The 25,001-nt window shown below is 38.6% G+C and overlaps 1 protein-coding gene across 10 annotated transcripts in view; it reads right to left on the bottom strand.

Annotated features, from left to right (window-relative positions):
* The window catches only part of TJP1 (tight junction protein 1), a 161,106-nt gene that overhangs the window by 38,132 nt on the left and 97,973 nt on the right, over nt 1–25,001 (bottom strand). For all 10 annotated transcript variants that reach the window (XM_064668272.1, XM_064668273.1, XM_064668275.1 and 7 more), the window contains 2 exons: nt 4,699–4,755; nt 158–282 (listed from right to left, as the gene is read on the bottom strand). In XM_064668272.1, coding sequence (XP_064524342.1) covers nt 158–282; nt 4,699–4,755 — 182 coding nt within the window. The remainder of the gene's footprint in view (nt 1–157; nt 283–4,698; nt 4,756–25,001) is intronic.

Below are 25,001 nucleotides of genomic sequence, written 5' to 3'. Positions count from 1 at the left end.
TGCGGAATAGCTGTCTCTGAACAAACTACCTGTATTACAAACCTACTACACAGTTACAGATAGGTATATGTTGAGAGCAAAACAATTAGGAGGTTAAGCTACTACTGACACAGATGAATGCCCCCTAGTCAGAACCCTGGTATAGTGTGGCACTTACTGTAGCAGTCCTTCTGCTGGGCCTCCTTTCAGCACATCAGAAATAACTATTGATGTCTCACCACTCTGAAAGTGAGGATTATCTCTTCCTCCAGATATTGCGATACCAAATCCAAATCCAGGGGCCTATAATGTAACAAAAGAAATATTTTTACTTTCCAGTATCTAATGGTCACAATTTTCATTCCTGTATCGAACACAGAATGAGGTGAATACAGGTTTTTGAAAGAAAGCAGGATCAATGAACCAATCACTGCTATGCAATTCAATAACAGGAGACAGATTAAAAATAAACAAACACTTTTAGAAGGCAGAGAGTTTCAGACTAACTACCAATCTCTTCCAAGACATTAGAGTTCTCATTTGCACTTTTAAGGCCTGCACCTCAGGTGCTCATCAGTAAGACTTCCATCTTCAGTAAGCACAACATCCCATATCCCTGTGCTGCAACAGTGACTCAAACCTCCCTCATTCCTGCCCCACTTTCTCTGAGGTTTCACAGGATGGGACTTACCCAGCCTGACCTCGCTTAGCTCAGGCACTGACAGCACTGCAGCACACGGGAGGATGACTGCAGGCTCAGTTCTTACGAATAATGGCAAGATCACTTGTACCATTAAATACATCAAAACCTTGTCAGCACTTGCAAATCATCTGCATCTTAACAAAAGTAATTTGCTTCAATCTTTTCCCTCTAGGGTGACCTGCCACTACAGCAAGGTCAATGCCTCTGAAAAGTTACTCCCTGTTAGATATTTCAAGACACAACAGTGATGGTTACATTTCTGCCTGGAAGCAGCAAGGGTGGGAAATAAGCTTTCTAAATATAACTGATCTGCAAACGATCTAGCTCTTTCATCATTGCCCAGAAAGCATTTTGAGAATATTATCATTTAAATGCTGTATTTTGCTCAGTAATTTCTTCTAAAATTTTCAACTACGCAAAATACAGTTGGTGGATGGAAGAGATCAGGTTTCAGTCTATTCTGCCCCTCTATTTCACAAAGCATACACTTCATCCTGGCAGATTTAGCCTTTTCTTTTTCAGACTTTTCAACAAACATGACCCAGCCTTAGCAAGGAGTTTCATAACTTTACAGTGACAGCAGAAGCAACATGGCAGCCTGTATTTGGCTGCAAGACACATGACATTCAGTTTTTTGGACATTAATTACTGCTCAAAAAAAACCCCGTTTCCTATTTCCCCCTAACACAGAGGTCATAAAAAGATGCTCCAGATTTTGCCTGTAAGCAGTGAATAGAAGCAGTGAATAGGAACACATGGTATTAAAACAGATTTGGAGATTCACTGTTCAAGAATTGATTTGAGCAGGTAGCAAATACTGCTGCCAAGAAGGAAGTTGGGCTAAGTGTAAGGGAGTGGAGAAGGGTACACCTTACTGCTTTTTTTACATCCATTTTAATTCATTAGAGAAAGACTGGAGATCTTTTAAAGACATATTCCAGCTACATCAACAAGAAATCATGGCTGGGATTCAAGGATTAAGTGAAACCTGGTACCATGCAGGAGGACAGTCTAAAGGGTATTAATGACCACTTACGACCAGAGTTGGTCTTCTTTGAGTTTTATTTTTTAACTAGTCAAAGAGAGCATGTAATAGCCTACAAAAACATGTTACAAAAAGCCCTTTCGAAATAGTAGTATTTCTCCTTTCTCATGCCACTGCTTCATCTTTCAGTTTTCCATTACTCTAACGAACAGGCTTTAGCTTGCACTGTATTTGGGTGGGGAAGGAAAGGGAGAAGAAAGATAATAACAAAGACATTTATGTCAAACTTCATTTAGATATTCTCTATATTTTCTTACACCATAAACGAAGAAATTCTCATAGTTCTCCACTCATGGTAAGAAATGCAATCATCAGGCTAAGGTCAGCAGAAACTCCCTGTACACCTGATCTTTGCTGCTTGGCACACTATTTTTAAAAAGTAGATTTGCCAATCAGATAACCACTATTAAGATGACTAGTTTTGCACTTTTAATTTTCTTTTACAGAGGCCATGAAACGATGCAGTCTCATATACAGGCAGCAGTCAAAAAAGGCCACAAGTTAGATCAGGGGTTTCTAATATGATATAAAGTCTTTAGAAACACTCCCAATGAAAAAATTCAAATCAAACCCTAAATCCTTCTGAAAATTTAAGAGCTCACATAAGAAACTTTTCAGTAAAAATCAGCCCACCTACTTTTCATTTTATCCTGCTGCCTACTATCATCTTGAGAGATAAATGGTAAACAGAACTACACTCAGAAAACTAAGCCTAGCTCCTAGATGTGTGTGGAAATAGCAAGATGCTGTTCCCTACAGATTATACAAGATACCAATATGTATCTTAAGTAAAACTGCATTTGAAAAAACAGAATCTGTCACATCACAACTTCACCAGTCAGATGCTGCAGAATAACGCAAAAAAAAGCACTGTACTAGTTTACTCTCCCACAGTAAGGCAGCGTGGGAGAGGCAGAAAGGTAGCTTCAGTTCTTTGGGGGAAAGAACTGAGTTCTAAGCATGAACAAACCCACACAATACACAAAGTGCATGGTTCCTTCCCCAAGTACTTTACACTGAAGCATATAAAACCAGAAGATCTCTCAATGAAAGAAACTGTAGCTATCTGATAAGCTTTAACTGAACTTGAGACTGGCTTAATCCCTTAAGAGCTAAGTAGCAATCTAGCCCAGGAACTTGTAAGGGTGGCAAAGAAATGGAACAAAAACTCTTGGTTAGAAATTGAAACCTCTCATTCCCAAAGAAGTTTCTAATGAGTCTTTTGAGAGTAGTGCTGGAATTGACCAGTAAACCCTCTTCCCAGTCAAGGATACATTCTAAGCACCAATTTAATATAAGAATAAAGGATTCTGGTTTTGTCACCTGGCACATGGAAATCATTCTTTGTTTGCTTTTAATTGGCTAAATTAATGCTATTAAAGTTATTAAAAGTACACACCGTTAGCTTTCAACACCTAAAGAAGAGATACTTACTCAGCTAACAAGACAGTTACACCGGTACAGTTGGCAGAACTTTGGCATGCTAAAGATCATAACCAAAATTATGAACAAATCAAACTTTCACGTGACTATGCTGCAAGTGCAGCCAAAGACAAAAATCTCTGGTTCCTACCCATTATTTCAAAACTCATTCAAGGTAACACCATACTGCAGAGCATTTCACGATTCTTTTGTGCACTGACTAAACTCATCGTTTCAGGTTTCACTGAAGTTTCTGCTATAATTAACCAGGAAAATGTCCCCTTCAAGAGAAACTAAGCTATCACTAAGCCTACCAGCCAACCCTGTATTGCTATAGCATTTTTTTTTATTTTTGACTATAAGACAATACTGATTTAATTGGTAATATGAGTAAAAATGTTAGAGTTTACATGGGTTCCAGAGATGACTGGTGAGCTTCAAGAAAAAAAAAAAAAAAGGCAATTACACACAGAAATAATTCTTGTTCAAGAACTTGCTGACCTAAAAATTGTTTGAAGTTTGAAGAGCAGCCTAGATAAATATCACAACACATTTTTGGTTTTACTTATACTTTTCTTTCAACATATAGCTGCAGTTAGAGGCAGGGTACTTTATTAGATAGCTTTCTGGTCAAACTGAGTCTAACTGTTCTTTTTTTAAAAGGGCAGGTACCAAAACAGTTATTTTCAATCAATAACATTAAACCCATGAGAATCAACAGCTAAGAGGTTTGTACAGAGAATTAATATTATCTTACCAGCTGATACAGCATGGCACACTGATACAGCTTACACACAGATTTTTCCTCCAAGGTCCATTCATCCCACCAAAGCTACAATTTTAAAATGCCTTGAGATTCTGTGATGAAAAACTGAAGGCAAATGATATAACTTGCTCCCTTGAGAAAACACTTTCACATCTACCTGTTTTTGGAATGAATACATCTATTTGGACCATAATTCCATGGTTGCTTTAACATTAACTTGCAGCCAGAAATGGCATCCCACCTTGTTCTGACTTTCCCTAAGCAATTCATTCCTTATTGACTCTTTGTACAACTTCACAATAGCTACATCAGAATTCAATTTCATTTAAGAGTAACTCAAATAAGAGAATTGTCAATCTAAATGCAAAAGCAGTCCTACTGCTGACTCCAAGTACACATTCCTTTGTGTATCAATGATTTAAGGAAGCGGCAAGTAAATAACACAGTTTTGAACACGTTTACATTGTTTTATCTCCCTGCAAATAAAGTTTTAAAACTTTTAAACACAACCATTAATAAGCATGTAGATTTTTGCCTCCTTTCAGTAATGTACAGATGTAATCTAAAGCTTTATTCCTGGCATGGTTATTCCTAGGCAGGCTTATCTCTGAAACTCAACAAACAGAGCTGCAATCACATGGTTTTACAACACTTCTAAATTTAAACAAAGGAATTATGACAATTTCCTTTTCTTTTACTTCCTGACATCTGGCTTTTTCCTATTGTTTTCAAAAACTACCAGTATCCTGCATTAGGCACACACAACCAATTGTATGAACTTACCCTGTGAAGAGTCACAGTGTGTTGTTCCCATATAGCTGTTTCTTCCATAGTTGTGCTCTAAGGATAAAGAAAAAGTCCTAAAGATTAGATTTCACTGTCAACAGCTGTATAATATCAGAAATAGAAAGTTACACTCAAAAGTAACATTAATATTCATATAGAATAGCTACAGAAGAAGTAGGGCTGGCTCATTCATTACACATTTCCTGTCTTTATATGTCACATCTGAACTTCCTGTGCTTCTGTGGACAGGGGCAGGGGGAAGAATAGGCAACACAGATTACAGCACTTGAAGCTATAAAGAAGTTTAAAGGGAGGGACTACAAGAAGCATTTGTGATGTGGGCTCTTGGTTGCTCACTAAGTGTACAGTAAATGCAGCTAGTCCAATCAGTTGTATTTATATTCTAACTTATATACTTACAATTCTCTTTTTGCTTGTTCTAGCTGTATGCAGATTACCACTAATTCATGAGCACCCAGCTATAGATTACAGTACCTGTGCATTATGCATACAGGTCACATTTAATGGTCTGCACAGCTTAGCATAGGCTAATTTTGCTGGTACACAGTAGCACTGCAGAAACTACAAGGTCCTCTCTAAGGTAACTAGATTAAACAGTAACATTATGACAATATTTACATACCTGCATTTCTGCTTAAAAGAGCGCTACTTAGTGTGCCATGACTAGCAAACATTTGGAAAGGGGAAGATAGCACAAGGGAGGAAAACCTGGCAGAGCCAAAGGCCTGAAAAGAGGCAGGAAGGCAGCAGGAAATGCACAGCGAACATCCTGCTGCTACATGTTCTACCTTTCCAGAGGGACTGTCCAGTGGTTTACCTCATACCCTCCCCCCTCATAAGCAATCCGCTAACTGAAGAACAGAATCAGAACACAGACATCTCTGCAATATGCCAGTGTTGGTTTTTTGAAAATCTGCTTTGCTCTGAATTTGTTTCACTTACAGTAACTCAATCACTACAACAAAAAGTACTCCCAACTTTTAATTCAGTCCTGTATCAGGGAACAGTAGTAGGAGTGTTTACTCTCACAATCAATACCTCTGAAAATTTCATCCCATTTCAGAACATCGGAATTTGCAGCTGGGTTTAAAAAGCAAGTTCTTCTCCCGACCCCAAAAAGCTGTGGGTTTTTCCCCCTCCACATTTTGTGCTCTATTTCAAAGGTTAGGATGTGCTACATTACTGCTTTATCTCTTTCAGTGTTCACTTCTCTTGAAACTCCTGTGTGACTTAATTGGGATATATTTCATTCAAACAGCTTTATTTCCCCTCGATTCAGTACTTCAGTTACTCCTTTGCATTACAAATTGATTCAACTATACCCCAGAATTAGCTTATTTCCCTCCAGCTTTTCAAAAGCAGACCAGGTATATATTGAAACAGTAACCATGTACACATACAAAGCCACCTTTGAAACAAAACAGAATGTTTTGCTTGCTAAACGGTCAACGAATACTGATTTTCTTCCTTATTTCTGATGTTCCCATTCTGTCTTAGTTTTGGCAAGAGCTTCTCAGGCTAAACATCTCGTCAACAAGTGAAGAATTCTCTCTGCAAGTAAACTTCTGAAGCAAAAAGCTTTAAGTAGCTCCTGTTCAGTAAAAGATGACAGAGGAATCCAAAACAGGACTGCAAAAGTTGTCATTCACATTACAATTGCAATAGGCTGCCTTATTTATATCTGCAATTACCAACAAAGAAGTTAACCTGCCTGGCTCATTCACTGCACTCGTCCTGGCAGTGCCGTGCAAGTACAACCCTCATCGGCAGTCGGAGGCCCCATCAGAGCACAGCCCGAGCTCCTTGGCTGACAAGGTACCTGCTTTCCACAGCTTTGAGCTCCAAAGTGCCTCCCTGCTGGAGCTCGGGACACAGGGCACGACTGGCTCTGGATATGGCAAGGACAAAGAAAACCCAGTTTAACCAGCTAAGCACTGCTCCCACTGGATCTGGGAGAACTGGCAAACCCAGAGTTCGAGCAGGGTAAGATAACAAAAACAGCTAGGCCATGACTAAGAAAAACACAAACAACCCATGTAACGTGCTTCTGAGAACTGTGAGAAGACTTACTACTTCACAAAAAACCCCAAGACAAACCTCGAAAACATCAACCTCACAAACTCACAGCCTTTCTAAACCTGGACAGGGTGTCCACTGCTCAGTCTAACCAGGGTTGCCACTTTTAATGCCCTTCTCCCTTCTGGAGCAGCTCAGTCTTTCCACTTTGTTCTTCTCCATTTTCTTGCTCACACTATCTCCTCTATTCATCTACTGCTAACACCTCCCCTAGATTTTACTAATACATTCATATCAAATTCACAAGACTCAGAAATATCAAATATCCATTAGTTAGATAGCAAATGAAGTAATATGTTATTTCTATTCCTTCTGCATGCCCAAACAGTCCAATTTGGAACAGTGGAAACAGTTCAAAGGCAGCCTGAGGTGAGTGTTGGCTTTGACACAAACTGCTTACATGAGTTAGTGTCTGATCTGTAAAGAATTGCATTCACTCACAAAAGACCCAAAAAAGTTTGATGAAGACCTGTGAAGTATTCACCCTACTAAACACTGATAACTGAGAAGAACTAGCCTTTTGCTACCATTAGTTGAGGTCCATTTTGTGATACCGCTCTTACACTATCCCCAAAGTGCTCTATATTTTCATGTGACATTTGAATTTCTGGAATCTTGTAAGAACTTAATTCCCAAGTCTCCAAAAATGGCAAACACTGCTTGTAACTAAGGGGTGGAGGCAGACAGTGTAGGTTTGCAGTGACAGTACCAGCCCTGCTGACTGCTGGTGCCAAGCCTGCTATGCACCACTGAGTTAGGGGAAATCAAGGTGACTCAGTAGGAACCGAGAAATACACACAGCCTAACACCCCAGAAACTAGGAATATAGGAGAATACTAAGATGCCACAGTCTAGAGTTAGAGTAATTTAACAGAGACCCTTAAGTATCTTTGAAATTCAAGTGGACAACTGACAGCCTTTGAACTTTACTAACTCCAGGTACTATGTCTATATTACCGATGGTTCTCTACACGTATTAAGAACAAAAAGAAAAGAAAGAATAATAGTATCATGACTTCAGTGATGGAAAAAATATTTATTATATTAAAACAAATAGTTTCTTTAGAGAAAATTAGTAGTATTCCCAGCTCTGCATATGGTAAGTGCATGTGTTTGTGGGTTGATTTTTCTATTATTATTTAAAGGGTAACATCATATATGATGTTGCAATTCATCAATAAGGAAGAAATGCAACTTATGATTTGCTCAGAATCTTGGACACATCAAATCTTGTTCAACTCTTTCACCTTTGGAAGTGCCCTGAGAAATAAACATATCAAAGTAGACATCTTTTCAGAAACCTTCCTCTGTGGGCTTACAAGGGTCCTTCAAACAACAACAAACATTTTTCACTCCTCTTCTCAATACATTTCTTTCCGGCTTCTCAAGGGCTGGGCTTTTCATTTTTCTTTTTAAAAAACATACCTTTGCTCATACGACTTTTACCTTCGCACATGCATCTGGGTACGTGTGCACATACATAAGACTGAACTTCTCCAAAAGATTAATTCTCTAATTATGCATCAGGATTTTTCCTTCAAGCATCCTGAAGGAAAAAAAGAAAAAAAAACAACAAAACACCTTGCTGGTTCCCAGTTTGAGCAATGCAGTCATGCTGCAAATAGCATTGCTCAGTTCACTGCAGCCGGAAAAGCTGTTACTGGCAGCAGCAGGGGAGCCACCCGCAGGCTTGAGAAGACAGGTAAGTTCACATTTGAAAAGCTTCAAACAACAGCCAGAAATTAGTACTTTATACTTAAAAAATGCAAGGTTCCTGAGGTGAGGAACCTTCTTTAGACTTCTACACCTGGAGGAACAGCTCAGGCTAAGGCTACACATTCTTGAAATCCAAGCCATATTAGTTTCCCAACGTTCGTTTGCAAGTCTAGAGGGACTTACTAGAGGAATAATTGTTTGCTTATCAAAACAATTAGAATTTGCAACTGTGACAATTTCTGCAGTTTGTTGGCTATCTAGGGGGTGATATTTGTCATTCACTTAGGAAAAACCAACATAATCCACATCAATATCCAAAAAACACAGCTTCCTGAGAAAGTATAGAAAAGAAAACCCAAGCTTCCCCAACCTAGAGCAAGGAATGAAGAGGTCATTTCCCCACACAGCATCTTTCAGATCTCCAACACTGAGCAAGATGACTTTCTACAGATACTCACCTTTGTCCCTGCCTAGTTAAACTACAGCCACCTTAAATTCTAACAGATTCCCTCCAACTGCCTTATCACAAAAGCCTTCAGCTGACTGGGTGGGGACCGATTTTTTAACAGCTGTTCCCCTGCAATTAATGCAATGAGGTCAGAATCCCATTATCAGACTGATTTTATCAACTGTAAAGAGAGCTTTGTCTTAGTGGTCTTTCTAACACATAGGCAAAGAACCACAACTACTCTACAGAGAACCTCAGAGTTACTGCAGTTATTTCAAATACTGGCAGCCAACTACTGGAGCAAGTGTAGCCTCCAAGGAGGAGGGTAGAGGCAGGATGACCCCATCAAACTGCACACTGCTACTCACACTCTTCACGCTCACCACGGGGTTATCTCTGTCCCAGACTTTGCAAACAGCCTGTATCTTGGTTTCTTACTTGATCATCACTCCTTCCATGGAGAAAGACTGTTTCCCTGAATGTATTTTTGAGAAGACTCAAGAGGGATCAGACAGGGCAGCTCAGGGACTGCCACAGAGACAAATGACATGCACCTGATGCTATTTCATTATCTCTTTTTACATAGCAGTGTTAAATGGAGGAGGAAACAGCCACTAAAGCACTCTGCTCTGAGATGTGTGTAAAAAAATGTTCACAGAATCACTGAAGCTGAGAAGCCAGTCTTTAGTCTCGCCTTCTGTCTGAATGTACATCCACAGAGATGACATCAACCATCTACTGAAACAGAAATAACAACCTTAGAAACAAATGTACTAACCACCTAAAAGTAAAGGAGTGCTCATTGCAATTTTTTCTCTACCTACTTCATACATTGCATGGGTTCCAAGCTGTAGTCAAGAGTTCCACTCCTCCCAAATATTCACATATATTCAACAGCCTACCTCATGTAAAGTTTGTGTTAGGAAAACCACCATTATTAAAGCTGCTCTTCATGTAACAATGTGAAATCCAAGCTAAAAAAAATACAGAATTTTCAACACTGCATGTTAATAAGATGAACATAATTTTATTTAGATCATTCTAGAAGTATAAAGTCTCTACAACAACGATACCGACCGTCTGAACAACAGAAGTCATTTTTACAGCATGAATAACAACCTTGAGAGGAAGAACTAGAACTAAATATATACATATATTTTTTTAATAATAGCTAGGCTGTTTAACCATTCCACACAATTCTCCCTGTGCTTCTACAATCACATGTCACTCCACAGGATACTACCTTATTAAATACAATTTCCACTGCTTCCTGCTCTCAAATTCAAAGATTAGTCGCTACATTTTGAATACATTGATACTGCATGTATCTAAAACTGTCCCTAACTTCTAGTTTTCCTGAAGAATTTTTATGCAAGAGACATTTTTGCTCTGACTTCTGGGCACTGTTCTCCCCGAACTAAAAGAATAGCTCAGTATTTAACTCACTGCATCCATGTAACACCCAACTTGTTTAGCGTAACTCGCTTTTCCAGAATGGCCTCTCAAGTTCAAGCCTCACACATCAGCTCTCTGATCTTCCAGGGTCATAAAAGCTTTTTGGCGGTGGTACTGCTACTCAATACAGAAGTGTTAGATCCCTCTTCCAAAAAAGTCCTAATCAAGGACATTGGATTACAGGCCCAGTTAAATCTGAGTATTTCCAGAAGTGTTTATGACAGAGGCCTAGTGAATCACGCTATCCATGAAAGGCACAAGGCTGACACTCAGAAATAAGGCAAAACAAACCAGAATGTAAGACCCAAATGCAGATCCATCTCAGATGGTCTCAGGTCAAGTTACTTCAGCTGAAGAGTACCACTCAAACACCATGGTAACAGTATCAGCCAGCAGCCAAGCAAAGCCTACTGGCTTCCTGATCTCTAAGGCGTGGGAAAACTTGTTTTAGAGTTTGGGATGCTTGTCTATTTTGCTTCTTTCCATTTTGCTTTCCAGCTGGCAGTGAAATCACGTAGAATCACAAACTCCAAAGAGCTGCAATAGCATTTCACAGATCACTACTCCAGGCCAGCACAGCAAAACATACGAAATCACAACAGAACAGAAAGGCTAAAAAAGCAAAGTGGCAAGCCATGTTTCTCCCATCAGTAAGTGATGTTGCCAAACAGAAGGACAGAGAGCTTGCACTTTGTGTTTGTCTCAAGTCATTTCTCTACTATACTGACCAAGGTCAGTATTATTAGGACCTAAAGATTCCAAATTTAGAGTATAAATTTTAACATGTAATTGAAAGTACTTATCTTCTCTTTACTTAAAGATCAACTTTATCTCAGATTTTTTTTCCTAATCATTTCAAACCCAAGATTTCAAGAAACTCGTGTAATATTTTAATTCTTTAAATCTCAGGATGCAACTTGAAAAGCACTCCTTTTACCACAAGTAACTGCTTAAGCAGCACACACTGCCCTCCTACTAGTTTCCATCCTCAGAAATATCCCCTCTCTCACATCACTCTCATGCAAGTGTTACAGGTATGTATATGGTCATTCCCTCAGTAGTTCATCTCAACTCCAACAACAGCAACTGCTTGTGGCATGGTTTGTAAGCCAGTTCTGTGAATGTAAAAGCTCAAATTGCAGCCTCCCATGACATGCACACAGCTGTGCCCACTTCACAACCACTGACACAGTTCAGAACAGGAAAGTCCAGTCACACACTACCTGCCTTTGTTTGAAAGCCATGGGGGTGGTCAAATGGCGGTGCACATTGCTCAGGAAGGCTATGGAGTATGATCCTTGGAGGTGTTCCAAGACTCATCTGGATGAGATCCTGGGCAAGCTGCTGTAGCGGACCCTGCTTGGAGTATGAGGCTAGATTAGATGATCTCCAGAGCTCTGTCTGACCCCACTGTTCTGCAATTATTCTATAAACCACATTTCGTGAGAACTGCTTTGAGCACAGCGTTGGACTAGCTGAACTCGAGTCCCTTCCAATCTTAATTACTCCGTGATTCTAAGTCACATTTCCAGCACATTTCTGAAGCCAAATCCTATCATCCAACGGCAGACACAACCACCATCTCTGCACTTAGACACAGCTCGGCATTACTGCTTTATCACTCATTAAGAACATTAGTTGGAGTTACTCCAGCTTGGTTTTCCCCTGGGGGAGGAGGAGAAGAGCATGGTATCAGTACCAAAGAAAACAAAATGATATCAGTATTAGCTTTATATAAACCTAAATCAGGCTTTTCAATTAAAAAATACAAAGCCAAAATGTACATAATAAGTGATATGGCTACAAAAAATTACCAACATGAATACAGACATCAGAGCAGCAATCAAAGCATTGAAGCACTTCAAGCCAGAATTCCTCTTACCTTGTTTTCAATCCAGAAAATCATAACCCAGTTACCCAGGACTGCAACATATAAATTTTAGATCATTATACTCTGAAAATCTGTCAAATGAGAGCCTCAGGACAGGCAACAGTATCCCACTAAGACAGAGCTGGGATGATTTTCCAAGATACTACTCAGAGCTTTCAAGTATCAATCAGACACAACACACCGTTTAAGAGCTTTGTATTAAAATTCAAGTTACAGATTCAGATTTACAGCTTTAGCATCTTCCAGCTTGACAACAAAAGAGCAGCATACCTAAGTTGATTTCTCTTTAAAATGTTTTGGGGGTGGGGGGGGTGGCATTTGCTTGTTTTGGTTTTGTGTTTTAGAGCCCACATAGCCACAGCCAAACAATACATTTTACAGTTAATTTTAGAAGAATTTGGTAAATAAGGACTTGAAATGCAGGTCACCCAAACACACACTACTTTTTGTCTCAGAAGCAGTTGACAACTACTGTTGTAGTTCCGGGATTCAGGGGAAGGGGGTATTTCTCTGATATCTTACCCCTTGAATCTCAGTATGAAGAAATACATCACTGCAGTAAGATTTTTTTTTCCCCTCCCACTTAGAGGTACAAATTTTTTTCCTCTGAATCTCAAGCAATCACTCAGTAGGAAATTTCAGGTTAAGTGTCCTTCCCTATCCAGAACAACCACACACACAGATGGTATCTTTCCACCCTCAATTTGGGTAACTGTCAGTTAAGAAGATTCAATTTTAGCAGTCACATGGCTGCTAAAGCATCTGCAGAACACAGTACAACTCTGAGCTCACATTTACTTCACATACTCAAAGAAAGTAAGTTCGAAGCCAAGGATACAGAAACACAGGAGTTCAAAGAGGAAGAGACGAGTGAAATACTCCAGCACCTGGAAAAGGAGTAACTTGTTTGATTAGAAAGCTGTTAGTGACTTTGGAGTAAGGAGACAATGGTAACAAATAGTTTGGTTTAAAAAGTGCAGGGTTCTGTTTTGTTTTCTAGTGCAGAGCTTGTGAGTTGAGAGAGGAACAGAAAAAAATCCAAGAAGTCACTGAGAGAAAAGAATGAGAACTAGAGCAGCATTGCCATACCCCCCCGGCCAGAGGTGGACACACAAAGTAACAAACACTACAGTAGTGATTAATGTTAGTGTTCAAAAGGTTTATTCAGCTATCAGCAAGGTAAACATTCCTAACTTTCTTATCAGCCAAGAAGCTGTGGGAAGCAGAAAACACATTTTTCCTCAGCAAAAAGGACTGTCCCTATCCTATTAACATGTAGCTTCAAATTACTTCACCATGAAATGGATTTTCCAATTTTTTTTGAAAACACCTGACTTGAAGAGGTATCTGTTTAAGCAGGCATAATTAGTACACTTTGATACTTTACTCCACAATTGTCTCCCAGTCTCTCCCTGTTTATATGCACATCAATCTGTTCTGGGATTTGCCTCCTAAAAATCTTTTCTTCTAAAGCTAACATTAATAAATGATGCAGAAAAAAATTAGCAATCTACAATTGTCCTTGCATCCAACCACAAAGCTGAATGACACAGCACTGACAGAACTCAAAACTGGGTAATAAGCTGAAGATGTAGAAAGAAAAAACCCAGTAAAGTATTAGTCAGTAAAACCAGTATTTTAAGTTCTGAACAACACAGTGCAGGAGAAGAGAGGGGGGAAAAAAGCCCTCTGCTTTTTTAATACCAAGTTGTTCCATTGCATTCAGCAGCCCACAGACCTAAAGATGAACTCCCACATCCCAAGGAGAATCTTCCTACAGCTCAATCAACATCTTCATTTTCATCAGTCCTTTACACCCTTCTGTTTAGTGTCTTTGTAACATAAATTAAAATTATCCACTATTGATAAGAAAAATCAAAGTGATTGTGAAGGTTCAGTTTCAAAAGAGTAGTGCAAAGGGGTGAATGGGGTCTAAGAAAGAGGAACTCAGTCATTGTATGAACCAACTGAACAGGTGCCCAACAACACTGCCAAGGAAAAGCACAACAGCCAGGGATGGGACTTGGAGCAAACTCCCCTGGCAGAACAAGTATATCGAGTATATCCTTAAAACAGCACCTTGAGGCGGCTGCTTGACTATACAAAGGGTTAAGGAGCAGGAAAAGCCTAAGCTTAAGGCTACTTTTGTTCCCAGGTCAGAGATCTCCCCTTCATCTGCAAAGCTACTCTGAATGAATCAAGGAATCAGTCTGGCACTGATGATGGCTTTCCTGAGGTGGAAAACCAGAAGAGAAGCTAACAAAATAAAAGCAGAAAACTTCTCCAGTGGGTTACTCATTGACTTAGAGCGTAGAAACCCCTCCCATATAACAACAGACCTGCAGACACTTTCATAACCCTCACTGCTTTCCTGGGTAACACAATTGCTTATTCACAGCCAGCTATAGAATGGGATTTATTTTTTTATCCTAATCCTGGCTATACTATTAGATATTTGCAAAATATGGGAGTTTCCTTTCAGAAGGCAAAAGAAGACTCATTTTTACCACAGGAAGACTTACAAACATGTTTTATGGAAAACACATGCATATTTTTCTACCTTCTAATTTACTAATATTTTCCTTTTTTTAATGGTCTGTTTCCTTCTCTTCAAGAGCCAAGGCCAGTAACAAGCACAAAAGAAAATAACAGCAGCTCCAGAAGAATCAACAAGACATTTCCACACTTTTCCTTCCCTTCCCTTAAAAGGACACAGAGCAGCAACAGGGATGTCCCTGCCACCCAAACACACCCAAAACATCTTTTAATTCCAATCATAACTCCTCATCTTCTTAAAAGGCAGCAATGAAACCAACTCCGATGAGGAGCCAAGACTGGACAAAGGGCACTAAAGCCAGGCCTGAGATACTGCCCAGCACTGTCAGCCGCCCTGGGCACAATCCTCCTCTTTGGTTTTCTACTGGCAGCAATCCTGCTGTTGCCTTTCACTAGAGCAGTAGTTCACAACCAGATCTCTTCAGAAAAGCTGGACACAAATCACCATATATTAAGTTAAGCTAAGAAAAGTAAGCACTGTTTAAGACAGAATGTTCTGGGGTTTGGGGGCTTTGGATTTTCTGTTTTGAAGAATGCATCCCCACCCCCACTCCAAGTGGCTGAATTCCCATGAAGCCCAGACTGAAAAATTGCCCCGGCCATTCCTCACTCCCTGAGTCAGGAGCCAACACCCAGTCTCCTTCCCCGCCCTCACGAAGCCAGGGCAGAAAAGACATTGGCTACAGTCACTAGAACAAAATGACACAGTAATTACTGGCCAAGAGGCTGTAATACAGGCTTCAAATTGACCTCTGCAGGTATTCAGATTTACATAACCATCACATCTGTTCCCATCCCATCCTACAGACACACAGCTAGGACTTGTTTCTTCCCTGTTCGCACATCAAAGCAGGGAAAGGGACAAGGGAACTCCCTACGGTGCTCCAGAGAAGGAATTGTTGACAGAGCAGAACTTCCTAGCTGCATGTTGCCTTATGCATACAAAGCAAAACACTGCATTTCAAAAGCAATGGAATGCCCTCTTCTCATGAAAATCCATTTGGTAGACCTTCAATTATTCCCACCATTGTAGATGAACTAGCACTGAATTTTACATAAAACTCTGAATGTGAATTCAGAAAGCTTTAATTACCAAAACTGACAGTCACACAAAAAGACAGACGGACAGATCAAATAGCTTCAAGGCCTTTCTTTTGCAGTTTCCACTTGACCTTCTACTTCTCCAGTTGAGTTTTAAGGTGATATAGCTAAAAACACAGTCACATCAAAGAAAAAAAAAAGCCACACTCAGAAAGTCAAAGGTTAAACCTTAAAAATGGTCACAAAGCTACTTTTGTTTTTAGATCACCAATTAATAATAAACTCATTTCAGTGGAACAAACTGCCTCACCAGCAGCTTTAACCACAAGACACTAACTTCTATTCCCACAATTTCAAGTATATCAACAATACAGGATTATATTCTTAACCAAAACTCCATCATGTCCCTTCATCACCACTCTGGAATGCACATTCCCAAGCAGGCAAGAAAACTATGCAGGCAGAAATCATCAAGGCTATTTTAAAGTATGCATTGTGCTTCTACAGAACTGTATCCTCCACCTACCTGGAACTGTATTTAAAAATGGAGACTTCGCAAACCCAGAGCCCTTAAACAAGAGCAAAATTCTCCACTTCTGAAAGTGGATCTGATTAGACTTTAACTTAAAAACTGCAAGAATGAAAAACTACAAAACTATAACCTGAAACTCGAGTTGCAAACTAAAAAGGCACTCAAGTTTACACAACCTTTACCTCACCCCTGTATTACTCCAGGACTCCTTGCACTATAGAAAGCAGCTCTGTTGAACTTCAACATTTTGAATGTAATAAATTAAGAAAATAACAAAAAGGTTACAGACCAGAGGAAATAACTAGTGCAGAAGTTTAAGTCTTGCCCCATCTGTTACATTATCTCTTCAAGCTTCACATTCTAAAGCGAGCTAAGGCTTTAATTGACAAAAGAGAACAAATTAATCTGAAGAGTGCAAAGTTCAAAAAGAAGCAAGGAAGAAAAGTAAAAAAAATCCCACTTGGCTGTATTTCCCCTCTCTGCAAGTATTATTTCACATTGCTGCACATTAGATCCAATCTGTTCCTCAAAAAAATAAAAAGGAAATCAACAGCAGAAGGGCTTCCACACTCTTGTCCTACTTGAGTCAGCACCTTGACTCTTGAGTGGGAAGGTGCACAGCAAAACATAACCTAATTTAGTTTCACAGATAAACTTCAGTTCTTTCAAGAGCAGAACTTCACTTGTACCACACTCTTGCCCTTGGATGCTTCTCATCATTCAGCAGCCCAAACATCAAGTATATACTGGTATCTGCAAGCAAAGGATGCAGAAGGCCAATTTTGTGACAACATGTGATCTTTTCTGGGCCTTGGATAAATCAGCAACATATTTTTAGGATTGCTTCATGACCTTTTCTTAAGGAACCTGAAGTTATTACAAGGTGATACAGAGAAAAAAAAAGTAGTTAAAAGTTCTTTTCCCATTCCACCTCTGCTTTACATCTTGCAACTATACGGTAGACTAAGGATGTATTTTAGTTACCCAATTCTGACAAATACATGATAAATTGAACACATTAAAGTTCCATGAGCATGTACCAACTATCAGCTTGCATGCACTTATGCTGGTGACATTTTCCCTTGACAGTGCACTATCAACTTAGGAGTCAGTGCTCCCAAGCCACATTTACTCTCAAAAGATCAAAGACAGACATGCTTTATCAAAACAACAGTGTCAATTATTGATGCACATACTTAACAGACTTAAATACTGAGACCAGTGGCAGTGCAACATGTGGCAGAGGAGTGAAGTTTCTGCAACAGCCTCTCCAAACTGGAGGGAAGGCTATTGCAAAGCATCGAGGACAGATTATCATCATCATTTCAAATAACCTACAGTTCCACATACCTACATAGTACACATCATTGCATCAGTACAATAAAATGCAAACATCTCTATTACTATGATATAATTTTCAAAAGCAGTCTTCTAAGTTTACTTAGGTTTTCTTTAGTGTTAGGATACAAAACAACCATATTTTCAGGTTTTCTTTTTGCTACGAATATTAGCACTGGGTACACACTTTTTCCAAGATGAAATCTGAGCTTCTCATGTAAGAAAGTGATAAGCATCCAAACATACACAATTGTGGTATCTGAAGTTTGCACTTGGAACTCAGCCTAAACAAGTCTGACAGAATGGTAAAGTTGACTGAGTTGCAAAGCGTTTTTACTTTTTAGTGGGCTCGTTTTACATTTGTTCCACAGGATATTTAAGGGGCTCTCCTCCCTACCACCAAAAATATTAGTCTACTCCAGTGCAAGTCAGAACAACACTCAGCATAAGCCTTTTTTATCAGTCCACAAAAAATCATCCAACATAACCAAAAGTAATGCTCTTACTTAAATGAGCTTCAGTTACTTTCAGACTCACTTTCAAAATTGGAATGAGGAAGAAGAAAGTTTGTACACTCTACAAGCACTCAACAAGAAAAATAAACATTACTGAGGTATTAAAGAAAGCTACAAATAAACCCAAGTAAATACAGGCAGCAGTTTGACAGCCATTAAGAATGTCTGACAGTGAAAATCTAGACATATCGGCATGGTAAGTAATAGCAAAAGCTTTCTGTTGGCAGGCTGAATAGCAGGAGAATGTCATGGCCTTTTTGGAATTGTCATTACAGTTAAACTATTGGTGGTCTCCCTGTCTGTACAGGCCTAAGGAGCTACCTTAATTCTCAGCCCTCAGTACCTAATACAGAGGCACATCACTGAAATTATCTTCTATAGCAGTCAGTTTGGTACCTTTTATAAACACGGAAACAAAAAAAAATTAATTATGTTCAAGTACAGTGTTTTGATTTTGCACAGTTAAGACACATCAAGTGAAGAATCCCAACTTAATCACTACATCAAGACGTGCTCATAACATAATAGTGGATATTATGACTTCAATTCAACTCTGAAATAAGAATCAACTATCCAGTAACACAAGCAGAGATATTACATGCTTAGACACACTTATGAGAAGCTACTCTTTCTCCTTAATCATAATTTCTTTAAGATTAATCTTTGATTTCTAGCCAAGCTATGGTGGAGACAACAAGCACATAGAGCTTTTCAGAAGAGGAACTCTTCTGAAATAGAGGAACAAAGACTAAAAACAGAAGTCTATACATAACTACTCAGAGATGCTGCCTGCCAAACCTACCTCTTAGCAAGTATTTCTCATCTGTGCTTAATGGGCAGATGTCTTTTTTGTTTAGTCAGCACATTTTTTGAAATGGAAAAGTATGAATGATATTCTAGCTGTTTATCCAACCAGCTAGAAAAGAAACTGGGTAAGCTCTTGGTTACCAGCTGAAATGTCTGTATAATTTTGGCAAATGACTTGTTTATCCCAGGCTACAGCTACAGTTCATTGAAGTGTTGCCCCAAAAAACTATCAAGTTACATGTCAACAAGAACCAGATACTGGGGATGGTGGAAGGAGAAGGAAGCAACAAACCTGCAAATTATGCAAGTCTTAGTTCTTTCAGAGGAACATCTTCCCAAATGAGTAAGAAACCTCAAGAGTTTAGCTTCAATACACCAGATAAATCTGTTTGATGAGTCAGTTCAATGCAGAGAAACTATTCAATCCAGAGTATTCTTAAAAAAAAAAAAAAATCCTGAAGACTAAATAGGCGAGGATAAAAACAGTGAAAAAGCTGGTCAGAACAATGAGACATGAAAGAGTAGTTCTAGCAAAGACAGGTGTAGTACAGTTTTATCAGTAAAGCCAGAACTGAACAGCAAAAGAAAACTGTCAGAATGCTTTCAAAACTTGATTGATAACAGTACCTTCATAGTCATGTATCTTCTAATGAATTGCAAGAGAAATTTAAGTGCAGTGACAATATCTAAATTTGTACTTCTTGTATCAATGTCACATCTTCTCCACTGATTTTTGTAGGTTCACCTTCAGAAGTAATTTCTTCTGAAACTTAATCCTCTAAAAGACACTGTAATATTATCAAGACATGAAAGTAATGCATCCTTCTTGCCTCACTGTGCCATTTCAGTTGATTCAGATTAACACATGTTGAACTGAGCTGTGGAAAATTTTTTCTTCTATGGAAGTTAAGGTGCAACTACAAAAAAGATCATTTGAATATATATGAAAACCAAATTTTTTGTCCTAACAATCACTACAAGGAGTGCAGACTTTACACTCAAAACAGTAAGAAAATACTCACTATGTAATTACACTGTTAGTTAGGTTCCTGCTGTAAAATCATTACTCATTCTATTGTCTTCACTGCATTGCTATAGAGGGAAAAATATACTGCACTCTTTTACAACTGGAAATTCATGTTTTAGTGCACTGTCACTATATATAATATAATCAAATAGTAAAGGCAATTTTAAGTACACTGGCTGCTTATTCCTGAATATACACTATTTGTTCAAGAGATTTTAAGCACAAATTGTGCTTATTTTGCAGTTACGGGAATTGCAGTAAACAAGTGTAGTCACACTTCCCCTAAACAAGGAGACAATGATGCCATGCTGCACAACAGCAGCTCAGTTTTAGAATTATATAAGATATTACACATGACACATATATACAATATCAGTCAGATACTACTACTCTGTTTTCCACCTCTCAGCAGGATAGAACAGAGATGCTTAGGTTTTGAACCAAAAAAACCACTGAACTCAACCAGGCTTAGAATCTGAAGTACAGGCAACCAGTAGAATATATTAAACATAAACACGCTCCCTGGAAACAAAGGCTAAAGTGTGAATTGCTAAACTTGCCCTCCATAGGTAATGGGCTATTATGCTTCTTACTTAGAGGCTTACTTAGATTAGATGTTCACTTCCCCCAAACATCCAGCACCTTATTTTCAGTGAGGATATGGATTCTCTGTGTATTCAGAAAGAAAAAAACAGTTTATCTTTGTAACAGTCTCTTCAGACTACTGGAATTACAGATTTTATACTTTTGGACTTATTTTTCCTCTTCCCATGATCCCTGCAATTCAGGTACTACCTGATCTAACAACTATTAATAAAACTAAATAAAGACAGTAAACAAAAAATGAAGTCAGTCTAATCTTTATTCATGATCTAGTCCTGTAGAAGGTAGTACCGGCAGTTACCAGGTATGATGCCCATTAAGCACCAGACACTAAAAAGAAACGTTCGCTTGTCAAATTCTTCCAATTTTTCACGCCAATTCAAGAAAAGCCATGAGCTCAAACATCTATACAATATATGCTATATGGCAGTAAACTACTTCCCACTGTATCAGTTATCATCAATAAAGAACCGTTGTTCTTTTTAATCCTCCCCTCCTCTGCCCACTTACACACACTTTCCTCTCCCTAATCCACCCACTCTTTAAAGCCACCACATGAACTTTTAAAGGCTGCTTGTTTGCAGCAGCTCTGAATAAACCACACAAACCAAACCTCTCACACACACTAATATTTTTGAAGTGAAAATTAACACAAATACAATTTAAATGGAGACAAGTCAACAATTGGGCCCAGATAAGAACTGTGTGTGTAGTCAGCAGGGAAGAAGTGTTGTCAAAGAAAATGGGGGCTAAAAGCATGGAATGAGAGCTAGCTTTGTTCACAGGCAGTAGCCTAAGTGCCTATCAGTCAGCAAAAGCATTTTTAAAACAGCTGCATCAAAGCTTTCTGCAAGTTAGTCAGCATGTGACAGGCCAGCACATTACAACAGTGCCACAGCAATCTCTGCATAATAGGAGTGCTCTGAGTGACCTGAAAGGTCAGTGTTTTCAAGCATTCCAGTAATCTGTAAATTGCCTTGGCTTATCGCTTGGAAGCAACATAATTACATTGCTTGAAAGGCTAGGACAGTAAAGACAGATTTTAGGTATTATGTTTTGGTCAGCTACATACTAAACTCTACACTGAAAGCATATCCAGGAAATATAGGCTAATGTAAAAATTTAAATAAAAAAAAAAAAAGGAACATTAAAACATGAAAAAGTCTGCCCTTCTGATAGAGGAAAAACTACTTACTAAGTTTTGTAACACTGTCTATAGTAGTTTATCAAGTATAAATATCTCTGAGAGTTTATTTCTTTAACGAGTGTATCAAAATGTTCAAAGTTGTTTTATATAAAACTGATTTTTAAATACAGCAAGACTGTAATTACTACTGAGTAAATTAAAAGGTCCTGTTCTGGAAGTTAAAAGGTAGAGCAAGCAAAATGCAATTTCATACTAACTGTTTAGTTCCATTTGAAAAATGGTACTTTCTATCAGAGAAAAGAAAGATTATTACTGCCAGCTATAAACATTCTAAGCAATTTACAGCAAAGCAAGGCTGGTCGTCAACTTTATTAACAACTTTTTCTACAAATAGAAAAGAAAAATTGGAACCCTGAGTCAATCTACCTCACGAGATTAAGCTGTTGGCAACTAAATATGGCATTTTTAATCAGGAAGAGGCAAACTATTTCAACCCACTGTTTGATTCATGTGCTTCTGTGCTGTCCCACACCACAGCACATACACTCCAACCCGCTCCCAAGGCTCAGGGAACAGGCACCTGCCCTGGCAGCTCACCACAGTTTACTTCACCCTATCCTCTGCAGCACTTCTGCTGCTCAGCAGATCACTGTCTGCTTCCCCTGCCACTTTACCACTAACAAATCTAATTCTAGCGAACTCAAGCATTCATCATTCACATAGGATGGAGTAAAACAAAGGACAAATGCAAAGAATACAGTAAAAATTCTTAATTTTATTTGACTCATAGAGAAGAAGGAAAAAAAGCCTATGCAGTATTTCTCTGATTGCTTGCTTTCAGTAAAAGTATTTTTATTACCAGCAACTACTTAAAGGCATGGTTGATTATTTTTTTAAATGGAGATAGTAAATGCAGTCAGAAGTTCAGGCTAGCAAAAGGCATGCTGCAAAAACATCACATTCAAGTTTAAAATCTCCTGCCTGTAGCACAACTTGAACTGCAGGACACAAATCTCGTATTATTGTAAACCAAACTAACTTGACAGCCAAAAAGGTATTCCTAGCATTAGCAATGATACACTTAAGAGGTACCCTCATAATGCTGGAATAAAAAAAAACCCAAACCAACAACACTGGTCATTCTAAAGAAGCAATGATCTCAGCAACTCTCAACCACTGGCTTCTTACTATTGCTTACACATCTTCCCAAGACAAAGAGACATTTACTGATTGCAGATAAACACAACAGGTGAGAAAACCTTTTACACTGGCATTGGTTTATTTCAAACGAATCATCTCCGACTTAGCACAAAGGCTAAGACAGTTCTTCAAAACCAAAAATCAAACAAACACCTAATGTTTCAACCTCCATCCCCAAAACCCCTCTTAACATGCAGGATAGGCAGCTATAAAATCAGACAAAGTACAAATGGGTGTATTTCAATCTAACTGGTACTACTACACCTAAAGTAATGTAAAACACAGCAGTCAGCAGCTCTAAGACAAATATAATAGGCTAAATATTCAGAGTTGCATACTGACAAGGTATTCAAACTATTTAACCAATAGATCCCCTAATTGAAACTCAGCAGTTTCCTGGGCAGTTCTAGGGTGGATTTACCATCCAACTATCAACAACAAACAAACTACAATAAAATAGATGAGGAGGATTGGAAAAAGTAAGACAACATACTACAGAGTACTTCTACAGCAGTGTATCTCGTTCAGTTGAAACATTCTTGGTTCAAGCCATGAACATGTTTTTTATAAACCTGTATACCTTTCTTGTATTCCTCAGTTGAAGGCTCCCTGTTTTAGGAGCATTAATCCAGTCTACATTATCCATAGAGTGCAAAACCCAATCAAAATGCAAGTCCATTTAGTACTCTCAGATGAGATTACCCTCCAGGAATTTCCATTCCTGCATAGCTGGGTTATTAACAGAGAGGTTTATACTGTATGCAACGGCCAATCACTTTCCACAACTTAATTTCAATTCTGAAGGAAACACGAGTTCTTTTGTCAGAAAGCCATGCCTTCAAGCTTGGCTTCAAGATCTTAATACCTACTGGAAAAACTATTTCAGGGAGTCCAGGTTTATAGAGAAATCCTGTACCTTTTTCACCTAACACTGTGCTGGAAACCTCATTCATGTGGAGGCAATCTTGGGCAAAGGAGCATTTTTTCCAAATAACATGTAGGAACAATGCTGGGTCAAGTGAGATTAAAAAATTTTTAAACAAGCATCCTGTGCTGAGAGGGTTAACATGATCTGGCCTTTTCCCAGATTTCCTTCCGGGGAAGCCAGTCATCTAAAATGAACATGAATTACATATTTATTATGAGTCTTGGAATTTGTTCAGATAACCAGTACTTGGCATAGTTAACCCCAGGTACTATCCTGATCCCATACGACTTAAAACTGACTACTTGATACCACATTGTCAAGTAGCACCTCAAAGTTATTTCTGGAGTTTTACAGTTACAGTCATTCTAATTGTTACTTTCTACTAGAACCAAAGAATCTTCACATTACATAATTTATGCCTATTATATGCCTATGAAAGAAGCTATGTTCATAATCTCCCCTTTGGTTTTTTAGGTTTTCTCATTTTATTTTTTAAGACTTTTAAATATGTTTTTACACACTGTTTTATAGCAATGTGTGCCAGGTCAGTCCTTTTGCAAACTCACATCACCACTGCTGTAATTTAAGTAATAGAAAAACTGACATCATTGTTCAAATTTCACAATCTGTCCTGTTTCATTATGCTACTGCTTCTAGTTATAATTTAAGGTTATTACCACCTTTTAATTAACTCTACTTAGAAAAATCGAGCAGTATCTCTTCAGCCACAAGTCACTTCTTAGTAAGTTTTGTGTTATCGAACTTCGTGATTAATATAACTAAGTCACTAATGTTGCAGCAGGAGTGCCACTTGTAGCAGGTGTGGTCTAAAGAAAATAGCCAACAAGGTCTGTAGGAAAGGAGCTCTTCTTCAGGAGCAATGTCCAAAAGCCTGACCATATGTTCTCATATGTATTAACAAGTCTCTATGTATCTTGCTCATTCTACCTCCCATCTGGGTACATCCTAGGAAAGTCACCAGTCCAGAGTGTAAATAGC

Source organism: Pseudopipra pipra, chromosome 12 (genome assembly GCF_036250125.1).
Source record: "Pseudopipra pipra isolate bDixPip1 chromosome 12, bDixPip1.hap1, whole genome shotgun sequence".
NCBI lineage: Eukaryota > Metazoa > Chordata > Aves > Passeriformes > Pipridae > Pseudopipra > Pseudopipra pipra.
The sequence above is the reverse complement of the archived record's forward strand: the minus strand, read 5'-3'. Positions and strand labels throughout refer to the sequence as shown.